Raw genomic sequence first — 26679 nt, forward strand, 5'->3', positions numbered from 1 at the left:
TCATTCATGCATTCCCACGTATCCTCTTGCCACTGACCACTTTCTTCCCACTGACGCTCATTATCTTTCGGGATAGGGTTATCTCCAGGCTGTATCGCACATGCCTATCCATGCCACCTGAATCGCCAAGTGCGGCGGGGTGGCCTGGAGTAATGATTTAGGTCACCCACTCACTGACAAAATTTGGTCTTCTTGCTGCTCCAAAACGAAGCTAGTCTGTTAACTACAAGCACAAACTCCTCCACTTCAAGTTCCTTCATAGGGCTTCCACAGACACAGCACGACTTGACCCGACGCACTCCACCCAGTGCTCGAAGTGCCATGCCCCAATGGGCTAACTTTGTTAATCAATCATTGGGGATTCTATAGCGTGGCTGGTCCCCTCAGGTGGGGGGGGGGGTAGAATCTTTCTAGGCGCTGTGTGGTTCGAACGATCCTCAGCCAGAGAGGTGGAGGTCGAAATGCCAGGTCTTCAGCTGCTTCCTAAGCTCCCTCAGTCTGACGTGTGCATATGGTGGCGGAGGTAATTCCAGGACTTGGTGGCGAAGTAGGAGAAAGCGTGGCCGCCGTATCGCCTGCAACGGGTGCGTGGGACGTGTACTAAGGTGAGGGTGGCGGAGCAGAGCTTTCTGGTTGGTAGGTCAGGCGGTTATTTATGTAGGTGTCTGGTTTTGTGGAGGACTTTGTAGGCATGAGTGAGGAGCTTGAAGAGGAATCTCTTCTGAACGGGCAGCCAGTGGAGGGCTCTGAAGTGAGGGGTGATGCTGGCTGTTCTGGGAAGGTTGAGGATAGTGGATGGTATGGATGCAGTTAAGGAGCTGTTTAGGGGTTCCAGCATAGAGGGCGTTGCTGTAGTAGTCCCCTGCAGATGAGGGCCAGGGTTCTTGTCTTCCTGGTAGAGGTGGGGATTCACCAAAAGATCTTGCAGAGCATGCAAAGGGTGTGAAAGCAGGCAGAGGAGACAGCGTTTATCTGTTTCATGATGAGATGGGTGTCCAGGATGATGCCAAGGTTGCATGCCTGATCGAACAGGGAGGGTGATGGGCCGAGTGCGGAGGGACACCAGGTGTCCTCCCAAGAGGAGGACTTTTTTTCCGAAAATGATGACCTCTGTCTTGCCTGAGTTGATTTTTAGGCAGTTGGTTTTCATCCAGGTGGAGATGTTGGTCATGGTGGTTTGGAAGTTGTCTTGTGGTGTCTGGGTCTTATGAGAAGGATAGGACTAGCTGGGTGTTGCCGGTGTAGGAGACTATGTTGAGTCCATGGGTGCGGGCAATGTTGTGGTGATGAGGGTGTGGTGGAGACCATGTCAAAGGCTGCCGAGAGGTCGAGGAGGATGAGTGTGGCAGAGCCGCCTTGGTCGAAGAGTCGTATGTCCGTGGGTGCAATCGGGGCGGTCTCAGTACTGTGGTTGGGGTCAGAATCCTGACTGGGAATGGTCGAGCAAGTTCCTCTCTTCGATAAAGTTGGTAAGCTGGAGGTTGATGGCCTTCTCCAAGACTTTGGCGGGGAAGGGAAGAGCGAGATGGGTTGTATATTTTTGTTGGAGTTAGTTGGGGTTGGCTATGGGTTTCTGTAGGAGGGGTTTGACCTCTGTGTGCTTTCATGCGTCGCATACATTGTCTGTGGTGATGGAGATGTTGAGAAGTCCTGGGGGGAGAAACGGGGGCTCCGATGGCGTTGCTTGCTAGGTTGAAGATCTGATAAGATCAGAGTCCAGAGTGGATGGAGTCCATGATAGACATGGTGTCCTCTAGTGAGAGTTGATTCCATTTGGTGGATGGTAGTGTTGCTAGAGGTGCAGGGGTGGGTGAGGTTGGTAGGTTGATGATCGAAGTTCCTGTAGATGTCAGCGATCTTTCGGTGAAAGAAGTCTGCCAGTGTGTCGCTGAAGGCTTGGGAAGGGTGGATGGTGCTCTCATTGGCAGGAACAGACGAACTCTTGGACAATGTTGGAGAGTTTCTTGGTGTGGTTGGTGCCTGCCTCAAGGAGGGGGGGTGAGGGATTCTTTCTTGGTTTCCTTGAGCAGTTGGTAGTAGCTGTTGAGGGTGGCCCTGAAGGAATTGCGGTTAGCGGGGGATCTTGTTGGATCGCCAGGGTCATTCCATTGTCTTGCAGTGGTGTTTGAATGTCAGAAGTCCGGGGTTGAACCAGTTGGCTTGCATGGTGGTACTTCCCCTGGGAGTGTTCTTAAATGAGGGGGAGGGGGTAATGGTGTCTGTGGTTTAGGTGATCCTGTTGGAGGAATTCTGAATGTTGAGTTCAAGGGAGTCAGCGACTGGTGGTCTGGTTTCCCTCAGGTCAGTCTTCCAGAGGGGTTTGGCAACTTTGCCCCAGTTGCGATGTGGAAAGAAGGGGTGTCTCATGGGGGCTTCCAGGGGGCTGTCGATGGTGAAGTAAATGATGCTGTGGTCTGTCTAGGACAGTGCAGTGGTGTGGGAGAAATTGGCGTGGTGGTTGGTTGAGATGATGGGGTCCAGGGTGTATCCTGTGCTGTGCGTGGTGACCAGCTGAGCGAGGCCGATAATGCTCATGTTTTCGAGGAGCACGAGGTGTTGGAGTTGACATCGTCTTCGAGGTGGCAGTTGAGGTTTCCCAGGAATATGTAGTTGTTGGAGTCTAGCGCTTGGAGAGCGATCAAGTCCGGGATGGCATTGCAGTAGCTGGGGTGGGGGCTTGTGGTCTGTAGGCGAGGGTTCCTCTAATGGTGGTTATGGCATTTGGCTTGATCTGGGAGTTAAGGTGTTCCATGATCAGTGGTGTCGTCCAGGGCTGTGCAGTAGGAGGCGTCTTTGTGGATGATGGCGATGCCTCCGCCTGGCTTGTTGGGGCGGTCGTGATGGATCATCTTGTGTCTTGGGGGGAGGGGGTGGGGGCGGTGGATGAGGGGGTGAGCCAGGTTACAATGATTAACATCATGCTGGGAGAGTGTGGTTAAGGTGTCCCTGATCTCCATGGCGTGCTTGCCGAGGTACCTGATGTTGCATAGAGCGCATTGGAGCTGTGGTCTTTGGAGGTTTGTTGGAGTCTGATTTGAAGTTGCGTTGGTTCTGGCATTGCAGGAGAAGCAGCAGTGGTGGCAGATGAAGGGTCCTTTTGTGGAGCTGGGAGAGGCAGTACAGTAGTTGTCTCGTGGCTTGGGTGCGAGGTTCCAGCGTTTGTTAGCTGGGTAGCGATGGTGGGCTGTGGGACCAGGGGTCCTGGCGCTGGGCGAGGTTGAGGCACAGACTGGCTTGCATTTGGTGTCAGTGGAGCGCCCGCGAACAGCCTCCATTAAGTAGTCCCGGGGAGGAGGTAAGGGCAGGAGAGTGGTGCGAAGAACCTGCGCAAGCTGATGGGCGGGGCGGCAAGTCTGGGCAGAGCCCAGCAACATGGGGCAAACCATACTAAAACACTAGGAGAGAAACCAAATACTAGAAAAAAATGGGCAAGAGTGATGCCGAAAAATACAATCAGAAAAACAGGATTATCACCCGGGAAACAATACTAAGGGGAGAAGTCCGTAGCGGGAGGCAGTGTGAGAGGAGCAACCGGTGCTAGTCCGGAGCGGTAGACAGGAGGTGCCTCTATGCTACAAGGATCTGGGGAGTGGCAACCTTGACCCCTGTGGTCTTGGGCTAATTTGTGCCTATAACCTGGATATGCCCCCATGTAGGTTGTTACTGGTCCTTTCTTTTCCCTCTTCTCCACTATGACTGACGTCACAATCGCACCCAATCAAATTGTGGCACTTCTGGGGTATACTCATGACCTCCCCAAATTTACCCGCAGATCTGTCTGTTCCACTCCTTGCAAACCGTGAACTGGCTTTGTATTGGGGCAATTGGCGGGTCCCCACGAAGAAGGCCTGGCTCAAACGTATGTCACATTTTGGCTAAAGTAGTAAGGCCTTTTCAGTTACAACCACACCTCAAGGCCTAAAGATGTTTGGAAGCCCCTCAGGGATTACTTATTGTCCCTAGAGTCCCAACGATTCCAGCTGAACAGTAACTCGTTATTCCAATGTATGCTTTTCGCTTCTGCACTATCTCCTCCATTATGTCTGCACCACCTTACCTCTCATCTTATGAGAATTTTTTTTTACATTCTCTCCTCTACCAACACTTTTTTCAATATTCATTACTGACTTGTATAATCTGCTGCACCGTGTCGACAACCTGTACCTTTCGTACTGGTATGTTTTTTTTTTTTTCTTTTTGAGTATTCAGTTTCATCAAATTTCAACTAATATATATCCAGTGAAAGGTATCAAAATACTATTGCACCCAGACCATAGGAAGCCCAACATTCTCAAGTGGGCAACGGGACTATTCCAATTGGACAATTGCAGCTCTGGTGCCTTCTGACTCCCCTTCGGAAATCTACAAGCACACTTCTGTTAATTTTAGGCTAAGTGACTGCTTTTTGAAGTGTAGTTCCTTGAACCAGCATCATTGAATCCTAGAATATGAGCGTAGGGTGTAGAGCGACCTTTGTCGTCCATTTAAGAGTTTGTTTAGACCTTGAAAATCAGAAGTAAGTTGGGAGTAAAAATCTGACGCGCAAAAGGACATATGGACAAAGTGGTGGGGAATTAATGATGGCTTGCGGTTTTTAGGTCTCGCCTAGCGACTCAGCGCATGCGCTGCTCGCCTTGGCGAGATCGATTGTTGTCGATTTCTTTACCGGAGGGGGACAGGAGATGTGCACGCTCCCCACAGAGGGAGAGGGGCGTGGTCTTGTGCACATGCTTTCAACGGAGTGGTACCTCTGCCTGCTAGCCCTTTGCTGTGAAGTTCACCGGCTTTTGTCAACCAGCTGCCCCTCTGATCCCTGTACGGCCCTTCTTTCCTCTTACTTGTACCCCTCACGAGGTGTCGGTAGTATGTGGTGGTTATGCGTGGTCCTCCTGCTCTGACGGGTGGACGCCGGACCCTGCCGGCGGCAGGGCTCCCAGGCTGCCAGCTCCGCACTGCCGGTAGCAGAAGCAGCGTGGGTGGTGCTGGGGAAGGGCTGTCCTGGGCAGGAGGGACCGTTCACAGCTCCTCTGTCAGGTAAGGAGTGAGTGGATGCCTGTGTTGAGCCATCCCCTGCAGACATGCCCACAGGGAGAGGATGCTGCCGTCGTCCCCGTGTGTCCCTCTCGTGGTTCTTTCTGAGGGGTCTGTAATAACTTCCACGCAGTTTCCTGTTTCAGCCAATCCAACTAAATGAGCATCGTGAGTTGGTCTCAAACGCGTGAAACTGCAGGCAGGGCAAGCCTTGTTCATGGGCGAGCTTGGCCCAGGCCGCCTAGGTTTAGGTGAGCACTCAATTAAATGACCTGCCTACGTTTTTAATATTGAAGGCTGCAGCGTTAATTTCTTTCTATAAATCTCCCCACTCTTTTCGTTTGTCTCATCACTTTTTACCATCCGCCCCTTCTCCAGCCTCTCACCTCCATTATCCTGGGTTATTGATTCAGGTTGGGGGGGGGGGGGGGGGGGGGGCGTAGGAGGATTTGTGTTCCAAGGCTGCTCTCACTGCTAAGGTGATCACTCGGGACCTAACTGATCTGTGATCACAAACTGCCCCACCCACTAAGACCATCCGAGTAGCAAGGGGTTAGCCAAGGTCGGGAGCAGGGACGGTGGCAGGGCACATAACGCTGAACATTGACCTGTTTTTCCAGCAGGCTCACTCCACAGCATACACTGCTAGGGATCTTCTGATAAAGGTAATGGTTACAGCTAGAATAGCAGAAATAAAAATGTTACTTATGAATGAATGAATGATATTCATAAAGCACATAGATACCCTCAGGAGGGTTTCCTGGAGCTACTTTGACATAATGGGGTAAAACGGCATCAGGCAGCGGAGCAGGCTTTTCATAGCTGCCGTGGTTTCAGATTGCTTATGACCTTTTCAGTTTAATTCTGAGTGATGTTCAATGACTAAGTGCCACTTTCTCGGGAGCAAAAATCAAGCACTGAAGACTAAGGAAATGCATCAGTAATTACACTCATTTGGGCAACGAGAAGATCTTAAAACTGCTGGAAAGCACCAGAAATGGAAGGGCACTAACAGACACAACATACAGACCCCCTCCCACCCGCCCCAACAAAGCATAGCCCAAAAGCAGCATTGTTACTTTTTCATAGTAAAGGTTTTTGTATACAGTGCCTAGGAAAGGTAGATGTGTAACGGTGAGAGAGGGAGAACATTGAAGGAGGTTTAAAAGAGGCGCCAAATTTGGTTTTTCCCAGGGTGCTTTTGGAACAAGTCTGGCCCTGACTACAGGCATTGACGCTAAGTCACCATAAACCAAGTTTAGTATACCCTCAAAAGTGGTATTGTGTGCCATTTTACGGCATGTAACATCACAGGGTCAACTTCTTTATTAAAATGTAGTTTCTCAAGAGTCCCATGAGTGGAAACAAATTTGAAAAGGTTGGTCTTGTAGCTCTTCAACATAGTGGACATTACTAACAATGGTTTGAAGTGCACACTTTGAAGCTAAGCAGTCTGCTCTTTGTACTAGTGTAATGTGTGACATGAGTTTTAGGTATTGCATAATTAGCATGTGTTTTTTTTTTTTTTTTTTTTTCTTTTTCTTTTTCTTGAATTTTTGTTTAAATAGTTAATGTCTACAGAGCAGCCATGCTGAAGTCACACATTGTTACAGCTTCTGAAGCTGTTCAGATAGCTACATAAGCTCATTGTTGCCAAGTTATTGGGTGAAGCTATCCAGACAGCACATTGCCTGGTTGCAAAAGACCTACTGTGAATTAAATGATGGCTTACATCCCATCCTTTGCTTACCATTCATTGGCTTATTCATTCTTATTTTCTTGCTTCATATTTGACGGCATTTTCTTCCATTTTAAGATCCATTTGATTTGCTGACTTGTATCCTCTCACTGCTCTCATTAGGGTACTATTTCCTTTTTTATTCAGCACTCCATGAGAGTGCTTGTGCTTTTCAGTTCTCTCATCTTATGCTGCTAAACAGTTGTCAATGTACAGCTCTGAGATACTGTTAGATATGCCTGCCATTTATTCAATATTTTAAAATGTTTTCATTTTTTTAATCAATAATTTAGAGATTGGCAGCTCTGCACCCACGTTTTAGAGGAAAGACCCGTTTGCTTCTACCAGTGGTTGCCAACTTTTATGGGTAGTCCAAGAGAAAAAGCAGTAACCATGGGCTACATTATTGATAGCTGTAGGAATGCAGAGATGTTTATACACAAACCTATTTACTTATTACAACTGTATGGCACCAGAGCACCTTAAATACCCTTTAATTTAATGCAAAGCCACATAAATAATGTGACTGTCTTGTGTTATGGACAGTGAACTCAAAAGCATACCTGCACGTTAAGCATACGAATTGCGGGGGTGGGTGCCTGGGGTTGGACAGTTGTTCTAGGTGATTAGCAGAGAAATAAATCCAGACTTTCAAATCTTTGCAAGATGCTTAGCAGTTCTTAATGGAGTAATAGGAAGGGAGTAACACATTTATGCTGTGACAAAGGATAAAGATAAACCTCCAGTTCTAACTGGGAAATCGCGCCGGGCAGCCGCAATGATTGCTGCCTTTAGCAAATCTGGCACGCAGCAGCAGCTTATTCAAATTCACAAATCTGGAGCATTCTTGCACCACCTAGATTTTTACTACATAAATGGACTGTCCATGGACAGAACTCTTTACCCCTGACTCCCCCAATGGTGAATCTCTGATTTATGCCAGCTAATACAATGCGGAGAAAATTGTTAGGTCTTGCATGACCCAGCACATGCGCTGGTCTGGCGAGACTGTGTGTGGGTTTACAAAGTGCTGCCACATGCTTTTGGTTGCCTAGCGATTGCGTTCACGCGAGCGTGCACACGCGCAGCCGCCATCTCTTTGATCGCGATCACTTTCACGGCCAATGCTTGTTAAGGGTTTGTGAAACCCGGACATGACACTTGGCTTGGACCCCGCAGTATCTATACAGGATTTCAGGATGCCCAACACATATATCTTGTCGTCCTTTCATAATCACGTGTTTACATCATTTCTTTCTCTGGTTCCCTTATTCATATTTACTTATTTCATTTAGTATTCCCTCTGGTTTTTTTTTTTTTTACTGTCATCCTTTCCTTCCACTTTTCTTTCAGGCAGTCTTTCTGCTGAAGCATGCCAAACATTGTGGTTGCCTTGGTTGATTTCGTGTAGATAGCCCATGGGCAGCAGAGATGGAAAAAAAGACCAGGTTTCTGCAGCCCAACTGTTAGCTCCCTCATGGGGACGGCCCAATCCGGAGGCAGTTTCAGACCTGAGACAGACCTAAGCGGGGTTAATTTAGATGTCTCCCAACAACTGAACTGATTCGGAGAAGTCCGAACGCAACAATGGCACACTTAAAAATCTTTAGTGCGGCATAAACAATTCTATTAAAAATGGCAACCATTGCAACGATCATAATAGCATTAGCAAAGGCAAATACTATCAAATTAAAGACATTCATAACATTATAAACTTAACAGAAGCCAGTTGTATGCAGCTGTGGAGATCCACCCTACTCCTGCACATCTCAGCAGTCTGGAAGCACCCAGGCCTCATTTTGTCGTCACTCTAAGTGGTCCAAAGGTGCATCATGAACGCATCCTTCGAAGTCTCCTCTCAGCACGGGTTTCTCCTCTCTAGCTGCTGCCTACAACCTCGCCTGCTCCTACAATGTCATTAAAAAAAAAAAACAGTTCTTGCTTTCCAGGCTGCTCGTGGTAATGAAATGTGACAATCGCACGCGTATGAAACCCCAAACAGTACTAAAAATGACAATTCTTGCTTCCCAAAGCAGCCTAGACATGGCATGTACATATTACTGCTAAATAAAACAGTATAAATCTATCACATACAAATATACGCTATAGAAACTGGGATAAAAGCCGGTTATGATTCTGGCTCATCAACGCAAAACCAAAGAAATTCATCAGTTATGGCCACTAGCAGACACCATACCTCCCCCTGCCCACAGTATGGTTCTCTGGACAGCTCTTTTTAGGTCTCGCCTACGCAGCGCGGATGCGCTGCAGAGGACCTCTAGCCGTCGCTCTGCTCTTTTTCGAAGCACATGCTCGTGCTTGTGGCGGCATCAACCTTGCGGGAGCATGCAGGGGCGTGCCACAAGCACGAGTATGTGCTCCCAAAAAGAACAGACCACGCACGCACCACTCCCGGGCCAGCAAACACACGATTGCAGTGTGTTTTTCTTTTACTGTGACAAGCACACACGTTCTATAGCCTTCTCTCTTGCACTCACTCAATTCCCCCTCCTTGTCATGCATTCTCACCTGAGTCTGCCACTCTTATCTCTTTTCTTCCAGACCGCCGTCCTTTCTCGTTCTTTGTACTTCCAACTCTGCCCTGTCTCTCCCTCTCACTCTCGGTCATCATTGCTTCCACCGCACTCCTCTTTGTGATACCATGCCATATGAGCAATTGTCTCTCCCACGCAGCCACACCATCTTTCCGAGTCCATCTCACTCAGCCATCACTCATTCCCTCTTACAATCTGTACTCACATCTTCCTTTTCACACCCACCTCTCCTTCAGATGAACCAGTTCTGATGTCTTCCATCAGACACTCGACCCTCTCTTCGCCCCTTTCACGAATGGCCTTCTTTCCTTCACTCTCAAGCAGTCAATCTTCATTCCTTTCCTCTCCTCTCCCTTTTTCTCCTTCTCACCTCACTCCTTCATACACACACTTACTTCTCATCCATCATACGGTCAGCCTTCTCTTCCTCCTTCACTTATTCATTCCACTTTCCTCACCCTTTTGCGCCCTCCATCCATCTCAGTCCAGGTGTCTTGTTATCCGCTCTGTCTTGTTCGTACACTCACTTTTTTATTTCTTCTTTTATAATTACTAAGCTCCCCTTCTGTGTTACTCAGTATTTGCTTCCTCCATCTTACTCTGTCCTGCAACCTTCCATATCATACTGACTTTTCGCTCCTTCCCTATTAACCTTAAGCAATGTGCATATGTCTGATATATTTAGCAGCTATTGGGTGAAGCAAAGTATCTGTGCAGGTATCATGAACATGTATGTAGGCCATGTGAGAGATGATGAAGGTGACCCTTTGACTTTGGAAGGTTTCACTGCCTGTATAGTTATTGGTTCAGGTATCACTGCCTTCTCCCGCAGCCCAATGTGGGTCAATTTAAGAGACCAAGGCATAGAAGACTGTGGAAGTGCAAACTGTTCCCTGGAACTCTAGGTGTATGAAGACTATGGAACACGTCAGCACGCCTGGACTCCTTGCCTTAAAAGCACAGCAAGCTGAGCAGCTGAACCAGAGATGTGGGAACTATTTGGGAATTCCTCCATGAATATAATATCTTGAGCACATACTAATCCACATATCCAATAATGCTCCTCCCATAGCTCTCTATCCCTCTGGTGCCTAAATGAAAACACCAGATTCCATCCCTGCATTTCCCCTTCAGAACCCCTCCTGATATAATAACATTTATCAGAACACTCTCTCTGCGTGTGTGTCTCACGACTCCCTCACAACTTTCCCTCTAGCAATCCACTTCCTCTCCAGCCATGGATGACCGTCCCCATGTCTTGCTTAAAGACACAAGTTCACACTCCTCTCTGCAGATGGCAAAAGTCCTGAAGCCTCAGCCACTTTCAAATCTGTAATAAGCTTCCAGTGCCCTTAAGTGTCATTGACACTGCTACATCAACTTCCTTCCAAGAGAGCATCGCGTCTCTCCTTCCCACACTCCACAGCTGTCCCGTAAACATCAGCTTTTTACTTTCATCCCCCCCAAAACACATCACCCTGACACAGACTTGCCTCACTGCTGTTGACTGTGTTTCCTGATTATTCTCTTAAATCACTCTCCAAAGGAAACCTCTTAGTATTCCCCTCACCCCCCCTTTGACACTCAGACACTACTCCCCTGTCCACTGCAGGCTGCCAGCCCCACCATCTTCTCACATACAGCTGCCTGGTGTTCATTCCCATTCTCAAGCCCTCAGCATTGCTTCTGCTCCTGTTGACCCTTCCAGGCTCTAAACCATCAAACCTCTGCCCTTCCTTTTAGTCTGTGACTGCTTCACCCTTATTTTAACCAATATCTCCTCATAAAAATCTATCATTTGTTTTAAATTGTTAGCAGTCCTACCATTATTTAAATAAGCCTACACCCGAACCCTACTCTCTTTCCAGGTGCAGACCTGTGCCTTAACTCCTACTGGCTTTTGTGTAATTCATCTAAATATTCACCATTCTGTTTGTCATATCCAATTATTTATCATCCATATACATTATATTTGGAAAGCAATCATTTTTGATAGTTTTGCCCGAACTCTGGCAAAGCCAGTGAGACTACTTTTAATGGGACACATTGCATGTGTGCATGCAAAGCATGTAACAAGCATTGGCATAGCCAATAGGTCTCGCCTTTGGGACCTTATAAGTATTCAGTTATGCAGCACAATATCCTTACTGCAACAACATTAACTGTTTCATGGCTAAACACTTATAAGGTCCCAAAGGCGAGATCTATTGGCTATGCCAATGCTTGTTTACTTTTGATCCTAATCCTTCAAACAAGGTTTTGTAACGGTGCAGTTAAGATGTCTGGAAAGATATATTAGCATGTCTGGAATCCTCTTGCAAGTGTAAAGGATCGGGAAAGTAAGTTTGTTTCCATTCCTGTACAAGGCACGCAGATGCCTCATGAAATTCTGTTCCCGCTTCACTCTTTTCCAGAACTAATGCAGTACCATCCACTCTCTGAAATTAAATACCATCTCTGCTTTTAATGAGTGTGTGGACCTAGGGCTCTCAATTACATACATTGGTCCTACAATATTTTGCATTTTCTTTTGAAGTCCCTCCTAGTGTGTCCAATGATCTAGAATGCGAAATTACTCCAGTAAACTATTTGGCCAATACTCTATGATCTGTTTTTCTGCCTGTATGGTTGTTTTCTGCAGACTTGCCTCTTTTGGAGGTGAACTTGGGTAGATTGCCTAAGGTCTCTGGTAAGAACCTTTTATTGGCCACTACTCCGATATAACTAGCATAAGTGCAACCTGTGTCTCTTCTGAAAATCCAAAGGGAATCCATTAGGTCCTAAGCTCTTGCCATTTGGCATATGGCTCAAGGCCCAGTCCACTTTGGCCACAAGCCCCACTGTTATGTGCTACTTGGCAATGTAATCATGAGAGAAGTGATCAGTCCTTTAGCCTTCATCTCCCCCTTTACAGCAGGAGCTCTACAAGCTCTAATAATTTTTAAAATGTTCCCTTTAGTCTCTTTTTTTTTCTTAAACACTACTGTCTTGTACCTCTCAACCTACTATCACATTTTGTCCTGCCACACCAGGATCCTCCCTGCAGTGCCCACATATTGAACTAGTCCCTCCTTAGTACTGCCTTGTCTTCGTTTGTAACCTCCCATGAGGACTGGCCCATTTACTTCAGTTGTTACATGGTACGTTTGTTTTTAGTCTGTAAACCCTATTTTCTTTAATGAGTTTCTCCTACTGCAGGCACTACATGCTTTTCTGCAACTTTCATGGCACCATGCACGCTTTCACTTTCCAAGCAGCCCAGGACAATGGCAGCAGCTTCTTTCCATAGGTCTTGCATTTGCAAGATTTTGAGCTATTGGCATTGTAAATGACCATGCCTTTTATTTATGTGTTAATTAGAATAACAGGCAAATAAAAGGCATTGTCTTTTACAATCCCTATAGCTTGAACTCTTGCAAATGCGAGTCCTATTGCATTGCAAATGCTGGTTTAGTTATTTCTTTTAGGAGAAATGCACTTAGAACTAAAGTATTTGTAAGGAAGTCCAGAAACCTCTATAAAGATATATCCATGTCTCAACAATTCCATTCTTTTTGATTGTTTGCGTTTCTGGTATTAACTGAGCAAAAGGGTACATATTTGCGGCAGATTAATGCTTGCCTATATGTTGTCTTGCTAATCCATATCAAGACTTTCGCTTTAATTGAGAATTGCACTGATTTAAAGTTATTTTTATTGAACTTCAGGCTGCTACAAATCCCACATGTAGTGAAATCCAAGAAGTGTGCAGCACTGCTGGGTTAAACGCAATTGCAGAGGTAACTTGGACTATTTTGCCTTACTTAACTCACTTGTATCCTAAATGATCAATGAATCAAATATTTAAAAATTGTTTGCTCTGGAATCCTAGAATAACAAGATGTATCCCAGAGAGTGGAACCGGGATGCACAGTTCAGAGGTAGAGTGCGTGTGCAGTTAAAAACCGAAGACGGCAGTCTTTGTTTGGAGCAATTTCCATCACGTAAGTTTGAAAATTTTACCTTTTTTAGCAGTGGGTTGAGGACATGGGGCCACAGAGTTTGGATGAGGCTCAAACATACCCCCACATGAGTTATTTTCCAGTAATGGAAGATGTCAAGTTACTTATTTGCATAACTAGTCCTCTTGTTTGCATACTTTTATACACTAAATTCAGAATTACTTTTATGGCTCTGCATGTCATTCATTTATAGATTTCAAGGTATTTAATGTATATGGGCATGCCTTAACACACTTGGAGATTAGTCTTGGATATTTATTGTGAATTCATTAACCAATGTCTCCGGATTAGATGAAGGGATTGATAATCTTTTGATTAAAATTTTTTTTTACATGCATGTTGGGGTTCATTTTAGGCGTGGCCTGGAGGCCATTGTAGCGGTCTCCCAAGGCTCTAATAAAAAAAATGAATGAATTAGAAAATGCATACATATGCATACAAAGAATATTTGTGTCAGCCAGTGGTCTGCCATTCACATTTAGTTTTTGCCCACTACAGCATCCCAATCTAACTTTTGGTAATGCTGTACTGTGAGTGATTGCATTTGGCCTCATTTGCACGTCCACCTAAAAACAAGGGCACCTAGTTCCAGTGCTGGTTGACTACTGCTTTTCAAATGTTCTTTATATACACTTTTTTTTGTGTTAATTTTTAGTCATCCTTGTGTACAAGCTATGTCTTAATGGTACAGTAATTCAAAGGAAACTATGTTTTCTTTGCATCAACAAGCATCCTATCTATGATCGAGTGAAAACTGGAGAAATGTCTTATATACTTTATGTACCATTGTTGGCTAGGAAGCAGAGTTAGGCTTTTATATTAAAATTGTGATTCTTCTCTTTAAATGTGAAAGCGTCATTTGGGAGACTGCATGTTTTTTTTCTCTTTTTGTGGTATATGCCTGCAATAAAAAGAAACTAAAAATGCAGCTGTTACACCAGCTTGCCAGATCTATTTCTTTGCCACTGCTTAATTTTTGTGTTCATGTTTGTCAGGTTTTTATTCTTCAAGTTCTTAACTTTGTCGTCATTTTACTTTGATCTTACCCAAAGCGGGGTCATCGGTTTAACTTTCCATAAACCTTTGTCTGATAATTATGACCCTAATGTGTTAACGTTTGTTTTTAGGTCAAGCTATAATGTTGCACGTAGCAGAAATGATACCAAAATTGAAAACAAGGACTCAGAAGGCTGGAGGTGGGGACCAGACTCTTCAGCCTGGGGAAGGTGGTAAAAAGAGCAAGAAGAAAAAGAAGTGATTGAGCGACTACCATTTGTCCCGCTACTATTTGGACTGTGTTGTGGAAAACAAAACAATTTATTTTGCCTCTTGAGGTTGTGCTAGCTGCGGAACTTTAAGCTAGTACCTGTTGAAAATCTTATCTAAGGAAACTCCATTGCCCATTAAGGGCTTATGTCTGAAGTGTACTGTTGCTGTATGTGGCGATCCACACCACGTACTGGCTATTGCACCTAAACTAAATTTGGAATAAAAATGTGTCCCGCAAAATATTTCTTGCATATCCCGTTTCAAGACATGCTGCATTTAACATGATGAGTCTTCAGTTTGGATTCCATCCTCGTGGTAAGAAAGTAAGAAAACAGCAAATTTGACAAATGTATTTTTTATTTTATTTATTTATTATAACTTTTGAAAGAGTAAAGGTATTCCCTTTAGGTGTGAAATTAAAACTCAACTTGTCTTTGAAACTTTGAAAGCAAAGCCAACAGCTATGATTCTCCGAAAATATTTATGGATTTAATTTGTTGTAAAGGGGATCTGCGACCTGTAGTTCTGTTCTTTGCAAGATCGTTTATAGGATTAATAGCAGTTTGATCGGAAACAAAAGAAAATCAATAGATTACAATTAGTGATGCATTTAAAAAAAAAAAAAAATCCTATTGGAAATAATGGGTTTTCAATGTTTTATTGAATGGTTATGAAAATTTGATTGGGGGGGGGGGGGGCGTTTGTAATTTGGGTGAACGTGGAGCAGTATGGTTTCTCGTATACATTGGTTGAGAATACAGACTGGGCTGGAGTCACAATATTGCTGGCTTCCAAACAAAAATAATGTCATGTCAAACTTTCAGATGTGGGTTGGGGGCTCTAAGAGTGCCCCCCCCCCCCCCCCCCGCAATCCTAGCTTGGGTGGACATTGAGGATTATGTCTTGCACATGGTGAAGTGCACACTCAGCGCCTTGAGACCCTCATGGGTGAGTAGCGCGCTTACAATTCCCTGATTGGTTGATTTGAAAAGGCAGTGTCCTACTCTGAATCCAGAATACAAATTTTTCCAAAAAGCAATGGTGTCGCTGAAAGCAGAGGTTGGGAATTGTCTTTGTGGATGTGGGAGCACGTGTGAAAACTGTGCTCTCCTTGTTTGAGATGATAGACAGTATGTTTTTAGTCTTCAGACCAGGATGTATCTCTTTGCAGGAATTTTGGGAGGGGTCTGACCCAGAAGTTTTTTTTGATTCAGTTCGGTTAGGTGTCATACCCTCCTGCCTCCATGGGTTGTTTTGTACATGGAGTTTATTGCGGTTTGCTTCTTGATCATGCCCGATAGTATGTATTAGCTTTGGGAAGTGCAAAATTGTTTTACAATGGCTTTATCTTTTTTTTACATTTTTGTTACACATTCATCAACGGATATAGATTTCATAAATATGTAGGGGATGGCCTTTTGGATTCAATGATGGCCACTTTTGTGACCGAGCCGGTCATGCAAAGCAGGAATTTGAGATTCCAGCATTGACCTCTCCTGCTAGGTGGGGTGACTTAGATTTGTCTACTTTGTTTTATCAGTAATCGCCCAATCTTTAATAGGGACTCGGGCACCATTCACAAAAGAGCTGGAGAAGCACACTGACACCCCCAATATTGACTGTGAGCGGTGCTACAGTGAAATGTAGGTTTGCTAGTTTGCTCCCAGCATTAAAGAGTACTATGTAATGCCCATTCTGCGAGGGTCACAATGGACCAGGAGGCATTGAATTAGTGGGTCAAGATGCAATCGAGCCTAGAGTACTACTGCTGTGGTGGCTGAAATGTAACAAAGAAGCCTCAATGTCCTTAGCAGTACCCTGGTCTTTCTCGGAGAGACCTTGGGTGAAACTGAAGAGCTAGGAACCGCCTCCACAGTAACGTGCAAAATTAAGCACATACACTGCTTAGTGGACAATGGTTTTTGATCAAATATGGTACCCAAATAGACTGTGCTTTAAAAAAAAAGCAAATGTGCAAGATGGAACTGCCAAATTCAGTAAAATTATTGCCCAAACAAGACGAGGTAGGGAAAAACCACTTTAGTGGACCCTAGCAGCAACAAATTTGAAGCACTGCCGTTTATCGTTCTCATAAACATTACTATGGGTGTTAAAGTGCTTATGTGCAGATTCAAACGGCGGAAATAGGTACTGTGCTAAGTAGACCATGATTTTTAGTCCAATATAGTAACTATATACAAGACTATGCTTTGATACTGAACCCAATATGCAACACAAAGGTGCAATGTTGAATAAATTATTACGTTAACATGACTGGATAAGGACTAAAGAGAACCCTAGCAGCCCGACCTTACAGTTTACAACAGCATAAGAATTATTGAATTATCTCGCATACCCTGGGGGGAAAAAACACAAATTAGCCAGCCATCCAGGTTTGGAAACAAATGACCACTATTAAACTGAAGAAAAGCCATCAATAGGACCTATACCTTTATGAATCCACAGGGAGCAGAGGACAAGCTGAAGGGCATTACTGAAATAATAATTTTTCTCTCTCGCAGAGCAGATCTTCAAAACATTTGGGACGAAAGCTAGATGGTAATATGAAAATGTGTTCTAAAAATCCATGATAGCCCATAGGATTCATCAATAGAATGATCACAAGAAGTGATGTTATTTTGAAAGTCATAATAGATGAGAAATCTAACTCCTTTAAAGGCCAATCCTCCCGTGAAGGCTTGCCCGGTCACTGTTTGTTGGGGAGATTTTTGATGCTGTATTATCTTCTGTACAAGTAAGTGACTCTACAGAAGTCTTTTAGTTCCCCTGGAGAAGGTAGAGGAATGTGGCGAAACAAGGTACTTTGAATGCTCTGGAACTCTAGGTGATAGCCCACAAACCTCTGAAGAACAAACCTGATTTGAAGTGAGTCTTCTACTTCTCTCCATACTTGAGCAATCAGCCCTCTGCAAGACCCTGTATTGTCTCAAAGTACACAGATCTTAAGTTTTGCAAGGAATTCAGCCCTCTGATACTGCCAAGTTGCTCTGATATTGTGGAAGACTTTGGTCCTTGGATTGAGGAAATAAAATGACCAAACACAGGAAGACTGCCTTCATAAAGGTTTTAACAGGTTAGTCTGTCTACACCCAAACCTTAAATAAAATCTGTGAGCAGGATCTTTCTTTGAGAGCAAAGTTTAATTGGCTGAGCTCTAACAAGGTGGCTGACAACTCTAAGCTCATATATACTTGTCTAGCAATTGTTTACTCAACAGTTCAGTTTTCGTGCATTTCAAAACAGATGGGCTTCAATTATGTGTAACATCCTCTTCCTGGTGCGGTGATAGCATTTGGTTAAGCAGTGAGCTCTTCCCGCTGCAGCTACACCTTTGAGAGTTGGGTGCAAATGACGGAATGAGAACATATATTTGCTTTCCCATGCAAACAAGAGCTGAACTCTGCAAAATGTCAGTATTTGTTAGTTGCTTAAGCTTGTACATGTGTGTTAGTGCAATAGCAACGTGTTCATGACACAAGCTTAAATATCTTAAAGGTGTACCCCAAGTCTAAAGGTTTAGATCCCCTAACCCTATAACACAAGGACTTAGTTCGGTGTGCTAAATATGAGTAAGGCAAATCTGGTTTACTGCTGACCCTCACTCTTCCCAATCTTATATGGGGGGTGGTGGGGGATGCTTTCTGGTAAACAGGGAGTCCCTTTGTTTTCAGGGCTGCAATGGTAATCGGGGAATCCACCGTTTGTGCTTAGACTGTCACACTTCAGCATCTGCACTACTGACCATGTATGTTGGAAAACATTTATTGCTATAGCCTACTTAATACATGAAGGGGTGGGATCACACTGCTTCACCTCCCAGCACAGTTCGCCCCTTAGCATTCTGATCTGAAAGAAACATGCTAGTTAGATTCCTTACCTTAGAATATCCCCAGGCGTCAGGCTGGGTCCGGAAAGATTTTTCGTCGGCAGTACCCTTGTGCGTCGGTAGGCGTCGTCTTCAACTCCGCGTCTGTCGTCGTGATCGCCAGGATGACGTCGTCGGAGTACTTAGACGCCGCCCTCGCCGCTGACGTCAGTTCTTTTTTGCGCGCCAGGAAGAGCATACCCTTTAGTCACTTTTTGACTAACTTTTTTGGTCTATTCTTTCGAGTCGACCTCGACTCCTGGTGCCGGTAGGGATGCCCAGTTTCAAGCCGTGTGATGCCTGTCACCGACTGATGTCGGTTACCTATCCCCACCGTCGGTGTCTACTGCCTTGGGGCTGACCATGATGACCAGTTGTGCCCCGACTGCCGGGCCTTGACCTCGAAGGCTAGGCGGGAGCGGTGCCGCAAGCTTCTCGAGATCCGGCAGTCGGCTCCGTGCCGTTCGAGGTCCCGGTTGAGGAGGAGGTCGCGGAGCCGAAGTCATCACCGCTCGTCTGGTTCGAAGTCCTCTCATTCAGGTAAGTCGAGGCACAGTAAGAAGTCAAAGAAGCGACATCGCTCTTAGGATTCCCCTAGTCTGTCGCGCGACTCGGCTGAGGGTTTGGGTGGCACCACCCGTGCGGCTCTGTCGGAGCCACAGGAGTCGCATCCGGCCCCATACCCTCCGGTCCTTGGGCCTAATGCGACTTCGGATGAGATTCGCGACTTCCTCGTGGCCATAAGGAGTCTCGTTCTGCTGTCTAGGCCTGCCGGCGTGCCTTCGGGCCCCGCAGGCCCGACTGGGAGGCCTAGCGAGCCGGTGGCTTCGGTCCCGTCGTCTACTTCGGTCCCGACGCCGCAGGTCCCCATGGGATCCAGGCCTGGATCCCGGTTGACCTTACAATCCCTCTGCCAGCGCCGACCCCTATGGTGCCGCCCCCGTCTTCGGACGATGCCGTCCCCGGACGACGCCGTCCCCAGTTTTAGCCCCGTTCCGGCGTCGGAGCGGCGCCCTCTCCAGTGCTGATGGATAAGCATTTCATCTCTGTCCTTTCTATCTGTATACCAGGAGACGGATGGCAGGGATGACTGAGAGGGGTCTGAGGACCCTCTGGCACAGCAGTGACAGTTAAGTCAGGACTGGGCAGACTATCTGGGGGATGCCAGTGGTCTCGACACTTCGCCTGACACTGGCTTCATCTCTCCTCCCTCCGTGGCTACGGAGAAGGGGGCAACTTATTCTGTGGTGCTGCGCAGGGCTGCCGAAGCCCCTCACCTGGAGCTCCCTGCAGCGGCCGTGAGGACTAACCTCCTCACTGAGGTGCTGTAACCGCCAGTAAGCTCTTCGGAGCCTCTACTGCAGTTCAATGAGGCACTCATTGACATTCTGATGGGCACTTGGTCCAAGCCCTCCACAGTCACTCCTGTGGACTGAAACGTGGCCCTGTGCCACCGCCCTGCTCTGGGCGACCCCAGCTTTCTGTCAGTGCACCCCACCCCTGAGAGTGTGGTTATCCAGGCCTCTACGTTCCAGACCGGATCGGGAATCCAAAAGGTTGGAACAGTTTGGGAAGAAACTGTTTTCCTCCCTCAGTTTGGGGTTGCGGTCCATTAATACCGCGTGCCTTTTGGACAGTTACACCCACTCCTTGTGGGATACGGTGGCGGAAGTGCTGCCCCAGTGTCCGGAGGAGGCCCGGACACGGCTCGCCCAGGCTCTTGCTGAGGGGCGGGATGCAGCACGGTACTCCATTCGATGCGGGCTTGACACCACGGACTCGCTAGGTAGAGCGATTGCGACGACACTGGCGATTCGTCTCCACGCCTGGCTGAGATCCATGAATTTCTCTGGGGATGTCCAGAGCACACTCGTGGACATGCCCTTCGATGGCCGTCGCCTTTTTGGCGACAAAGCAGATAGTGCGCTGGAGCTCTTTAAGGACTCCAGGGCTACGGCCAAGTCCTTGAGCCTCTCGGCCCGCACCCGCAAACTTCCGCTTTTCGCCCCTTTCGTGGCCAAGGAAGGGGTGCCCCCGCATGTCTGTCTAGCCACAGGCTGCAGAACCAGCCTCGACGTGGATTCCGCCGTGGCGGAGCAGGGGGACAGAGAGCCAGTCAGTCCACATCTGCCTCGAAGCCTTCCTAGTCCAACCTTTCAGGCCCATTCCACGCCAGTGGGAGGCAGAGTTTGCCATCACCTGCTCCACTGGCGTACCATCACGTCGGACATGTGGGTACTGCTAATCGTCTGAAGGGGCTACTCCCTCTCCTTCAAGGTGACCACTCCAGCCATGCCACCGCAGTACCACTGCATGTCGGGGGATCATTTGCAACTTCTGCAGGAGGAAGTTACAGCCCTCTTGGCCAAGGAGGCCATCGAGTGCGTTCCTGGCCCAGAAGCTGGACGGTGTTGTTACTCCCACTACTTTCTGGTTCCCAAGAAGGGCAAAGGGAGCCTACGCCCTATCTTGGACCTCCGGAGCGTCAACACCTTTCTCCGGAAGGAGAAGTTCAAGATGCTCAGGTTCTGACTGCCCTAGACCCTGGAGACTGGATGGTAGCGTTGGACTTGCAGGACGTGTATTTCTACATCCCCGCCCACCGGTGTTACCTGCGGTTCACGGTAGGCCACAAGCACTTTCAGTTTACCGTGCTCCCCTTCGACCTCACCAGTGCCCCTCGGGTGTTCACAAAAGTGATGGCGGTGGTCGCAGCTTATCTGCGCAGATTAGGGGTTCCAGTCTTCCCCTATCTCGATGACTGGTTGTTGAAGGCGGGCTCGCCCCAGGCAGTCGTTTCCCACCTCCAGACTACGGCCGACCTCCTGCATTTGCTGGGGTTCTCCATCAACGTGCCGAAGTCGCATCTGAGTCCTTCCCAGAAGCTCCTTTTCATTGGAGTGGTTCTGGACTCTGCGCTGTTTCGGGTCTATCCTCTCGAACAGCGGGTTTGGGATATTCAGGCTCTGCTTCCGATCTTTCAGCCTTTATCCCGAGTTTCGGTCAGGATGGTCCTGTGACTTCTGGGTCTGATGGCCTCCTGCATCCTACTGGTACATCACGCCAGGTGGTGGATGCGGGCTCTGCAGTGGGACCTGAAGTTCCAGTGGGCTCAACATCGGGGCAACCTGTCCGACCACGTCCTGATCTCGGAGGGCACTGCAAGACAGTTGCAGTTGTGACCAACGGACCGCAATTGGGTCAGTGGCAGATCCCTCTCCCTACCCCAACCGGAGCATGTAGTAGTGAGGGATGTGTCCCTCCTGGGATGGGGGGGGGCCACATGGGAGAGGTGGGGATCAGAGGCCTCTGGTCTCTGGCGGAGTCCCGCCTCCAAATCAACCTATTGGAGCTGTGGGCGATCCGGCTTGCACTGAAGGCATTCCTTCCCTCTGTACGGGGAAGTGTAGTGCAGGTGTTCACGGACAACACCACTGCCCTGTGGTATTGCAACAAACAGGGTGGGGTGGGGTCGTGGACCCTTTGTCAGGAGGCTCTGTGCCTCTGGACATGGCTGAAACATCAGGGCATCACCCTGGTGGTTCAACACCTGGCGGGCTCTCTGAACGCCAGGGCGGACAAACTCAGCCGCCGGTGCATGATGGATCACGAATGGAGTCTGAACTCGGACGTGGCGCAAGGCCTCTTTCAGCGATGGGGAGAGCCTTGGTTAGATCTATTCGCCACCGAAGAGAACGCGCAGAGAACGCGCAATGTCATCAGTTCTGCACGTTGGCCAAGGCGGCACTCGCTCGGAGACGCTTTTTGTCGCGAGTGGAGCTGTGGTCTGTTGTACGCCTTTCCGCCTATACCACTTCTGCCCAGAGTGCTGAAGATCAGGTGTGACCGGGCCCAAATCATCCTTGTGGCTCCGGATTGGGCACGAAGATACTGGTATCCCGAGCTACTCAGTCTGTCAATTGATCCCCCCCCGATTCAACTGCCTCTTCAGGAGGACCTTCTGTTGCAGCAGCAGGGGACGGTCCTCCACCCGAACCTGTCCAGCCTCCTCCTCCTCCTCCATGCATGGAGATTGAGCGGTGACAGTTGATGCCATTTGACTTGCCTCCTGAAGTCTGTAATGTCATTCTGGCAGCCAGGCGTCCCTCCACTAAAACGGTTTATGCCTGCAGGTGGAACAAATTTGTGGCAAGGTGCACAGCAAAGGCTGTGGATCCCCTTTCTGCCCCTCCTTTCTGAGGTTCTCTTGTTTCTTCGGCCCAGCAGGGCTCTGCTCTGGGCACCCTCAAGGGATATCTTTCAGCTGTTTCTGCCTTCTTACGGCTTCCTGATCAGCCTTCTCTTTTCAAGTCCCCCCCTCCCCCCCCCATAGCTAGATTCTTCAAAGGCATTACTCGCATGTTTCCTCCTGTCCCTTTCGTAATGCCTCAGTGGGACTTGAACCTGGTGTTAACCTATCTGATGTGCGCTCCTTTTGAGCCACTTCATAATTGTCCTCTTAGTCTTCTGACTCTTAAGACTGCTTTCCTGGTTGCCATCCCCTCTGCCAGAAGAGTGAGTGAGCTCCAGGCTCTTTCTTCTAAACCTCCTTTCCTCTCTGTCCATCTGGACAAGGTTGTTTTCAGGACTCGTCCTTCCTTTCTCCCTAAGGTGGTTACTGCCTTTCACATCGGCCAGTCTGTTACATTGCCCACCTTCTTTCCGCCTCTGCATCCCTCGAAAGAGGAAGAGAGGCTCCACCGTCTAGACCCAAAACGTGCGCTCTCCTTTTATCTGGACCGCACAAAACCGTTCCAGGTGGACGACCAACTCTTTGTTGGCTACGTGGGTGCTAAGAAGGTGCGGGCGGTGCACAAACGAACCATCTCTGGGTGGGTCGTTTTGTACATTAAGGCCCATTCCACTCAGGCCACAGCGGCTACTACTGCCTTGGGACGGGGAGTCCCTCTGCAGGACATTTGTCAGGAAGCAACGTGGGCCTCGCTGCACACGTTTGCCAAGCATTACTGCCTGGACAGCCAAGTCTGGAGAGACGGCTTCTTTGGCCGTCCATTCTCCAGGACTTCCTGGTGTGATCTTGGTTTGCAGACCCACCGCCGGGGTTGGTATTGCTGGGGTATCTATTCTAAGGTAAGGAATCTAACGTATTTTATTCAGATGAACAAGTTACTTACCTTCGGTAACGATATAACTGTAAAACGTTAGATTCCTTACTGCCCCGCCCATCCTCCCCGTTCTGCGAACTGATATCTAGGGTTAAGGTCATCCCTTTCAGGGCCCTAGATTCATGGCACCAGTGTCGGTTTCTTGCATGGCTCTGCGTTCCTGGCGCGGAAAAGCACAACGGACGCGAAGTTGCAGACGACGCCTGCCGACGCGCAAGGGTACTGCTGATGAAAAATCTTATTGGATCCAGCCTGACGCCTGGGAATATTCTAAGGTAATGATTCTAACTAATGTTTCTTACAGATATATCGTTACTGAAAGTAAGTAACTTGTTCGTCAATGCAGTTCATGGTACATGCTTACTTCAAATTTCATTGCAGTATTCCACCAAAGTTGGTGCAGGTTAGTGTTGTAAATCTGTAGACATGTGTTGCTGAGCAGGCTGCCACAATCTTTTCAGGTCTCAGTACCGCGCACAGTTGCATCTCCACAAGCTTGTCAGCTCAGTGGCTCATGGGAACTTCTTCAAACCGGAAGGGGCGGGAGCACACTGTTTCACCTCCCAGCACAGGTTGCCCCTTAGCATTCTGGTCAATGCAGTTCATGGTACATGCTTACTTCAAATTTTACTGGAGTATTCCACCAAAGTTGGTGCAGGTTAGTGCTGTAAATCTGTAGACACATGTTTCTGGATATCATTTGTCATCAGTACAGATAAAAACACATTTTATTTGGGGTTGCTGAGCAGGCTGCCACAATCTTTCCAGGTCTCAGTACCTCTCTCAGGCGCAGAGCCATTGAGCTGACGAGCTAGTGGAGATGCACTTGTGAGAGGTACTGAGTCCTGTAAGAATTGTGGCAGCCTGCTCAGCAACCCCAGATATAAATTGTTTTTTGATCTCTACTGAAGACGGATAACCTCCAGAAACATGTGTCTAGAGATGACAGCACTAATCTGCACCAACTTTGGTGGAACACTCCAGCAAAATTCCAAGTAAGCATGGACTACAAACTGCATTTACCATAATGCTAAGGGGTCAGCTGTGCTGGGAGGTCAGCAGTGTGCTCCCACCCCTTCCTACTTAATACATGCATTGTGGCCACAATGCATATACAGAATATTGGAGTTACTATAAATGTGAAAATAACACCCATTTCTACCATGTTCCAAAGGAGTGTTTCCTAAATACTGCACCCCACTCTTATCACTGATCCGAGAGCATGCAGTAAACTAACCGTGCCTAAACGAGAATACTTGGATTGTCGGCCAGCATACCTCCAGAGGCCATAGACTAAGCTGGTGGGGAGATGATGCTGCAGTTGGTCTCTCAATGAAAACATGATCTCTGGCAGCAAAGCTCATCTGAACTATGCTTCTGTTCCATGTGTCCAAACCCGGTCCAAGAAGGAGCGCAAACAGTCTGGAATCTGACCTATTTTTTGTTTTTGGTTTTTCTGGAGTAAAGGTTTCTCTAACTCAGATGGTCAAACCTTGGTGTTTACATAACAAAATGGCCACTGTTTATTCTATCTGATTATGAGTGGAATAACAAGGCAGAAACGCAGTGGAAAGAAATGCAGCTGGAACTGGTGTTCATAATACGCATCACTTCTGCTCACATATCTGTATATCTTGGGGTCTGTACTAGGTGTCTCCGAGACGTATATATTTATAACATCTTGACCAGACTCATGTTTCCTATTGTCCTGATAATCAAACAAGAAGCTGAACAGAACTGTTTCCTGAAATGTGCATATGGCAAGTCTGGCTAATGCTAAGTGCATTAAAAATCGAGTCTCAAACGTATATCAGAACAAGATGGAGTTTGTTTAGTTTATTTGTTTGTGCCCTCTGACTCCTACAGTTCCCTTCTTTTGGCATTGTGTGCTAACCTTTATACCACTCAAGTCATTCAGATGCCTGCCTCCTCCTTCCAAAATTGGTATTGCCGCGCTCTGATGTTCCTAAAAGACACGGATGCGCCGTACAGCGCACCTGTGTTTCCACCTTCCTGCTCATAAACAATCTTGAAGAGTGATTTGCTCTTTCTATCTGTGCTGCAGAATGCAGCACAGATGGAGCAAAAAACGAGGAGACATTTATAATTTCTCCTCTTATTGCTAAGACCAGGTATTGCTAAGACGGGAGGATCCACATCATAACCTTTCTATTCCCGTTCCGGTTTCTCCTCCTGCACTGGATCTTCCTGACTGATTCTGAACTATTTCAATGTATGTGCCAGGGACCTTGGATAGTCACTACTGATATTAAAGCAATGTTTGTAATGCATGCATTTAATGTGTAAAAAAAACGGCCATTGTGTCTGCTAAATCTTCTTTCGACACTTCATCCGACCCTCCTTGATGTGCTGCTTCACATTTCACAACAGCACATTTGTTGAGCTTGCACCAGATCAAACACTTGGGGGTGGGATGGTTCCTTGTGTATTGCAGTAAAAGCTGATGGCATGTCCTAAAGCCCCTATGTGACCAAAATTGTCTAATCATACACCAAATCTATAATAATAATCGGTATAGATGGTCACGTTTAAATGTTTTGCTCAATAACATGCTCTTGTGAGAGCCAGCAGTTATGTGATTTGTGCTGACCATACATTGGCTAAGGACGAGGCTTTAGTTACTCTTTTAGTGGTGGATACAGCATATGCAGCCTTTAGATTTTTTGCATGGTCTCTTAAACATGACCCTATCCATAAACCATACATTAGCACAATGTTCATCTTTGATTTCGGTTTTGTGCACAATTCTGTCACCTGTACACAATTGTGCTCTTCATCGTACTGGGAAGGCACAGGTAATAATGTGTCCATTATATAAGGATAATGGCATTACTACTAGTACTGCTCCCTCACCTTTCTTCTTAACAAGTAAGGCCCTCTGTCTCCCCCCCCATACCCAACCCCAGCCTGTAAAAACACAGCCCTCCCCCACCACCTCCTGTACGTAAACAAGCTGAGCCTAGAACTCAGTTGGACCGTACCGGGCGGGTCCTAGAAGGAAGGCGAGGGCGTAGCAGTAATGCCATTATCCTTAAGTAATGGACGCATCACC

At 47.1% G+C, this 26679-nt stretch overlaps 1 protein-coding gene across 1 annotated transcript in view; it reads left to right on the plus strand.

Annotated features, from left to right (window-relative positions):
• Positions 1-14836, plus strand: part of SRP19 (signal recognition particle 19) — a 74257-nt gene extending 59421 nt beyond the window's left edge. Inside the window, exons 3-5 of the mRNA XM_085632612.1 lie at positions 13032-13103; positions 13196-13307; positions 14453-14836. Of these exons, the coding sequence (XP_085488738.1) occupies positions 13032-13103; positions 13196-13307; positions 14453-14583 (315 nt within the window). The 3' untranslated portion in view covers positions 14584-14836. The remainder of the gene's footprint in view (positions 1-13031; positions 13104-13195; positions 13308-14452) is intronic.
• The last annotated feature ends 11843 nt before the right edge of the window (positions 14837-26679 follow it).

This window comes from Triturus cristatus, chromosome 2_1, assembly GCF_964204655.1.
Source record: "Triturus cristatus chromosome 2_1, aTriCri1.1, whole genome shotgun sequence".
Lineage (NCBI taxonomy): Eukaryota > Metazoa > Chordata > Amphibia > Caudata > Salamandridae > Triturus > Triturus cristatus.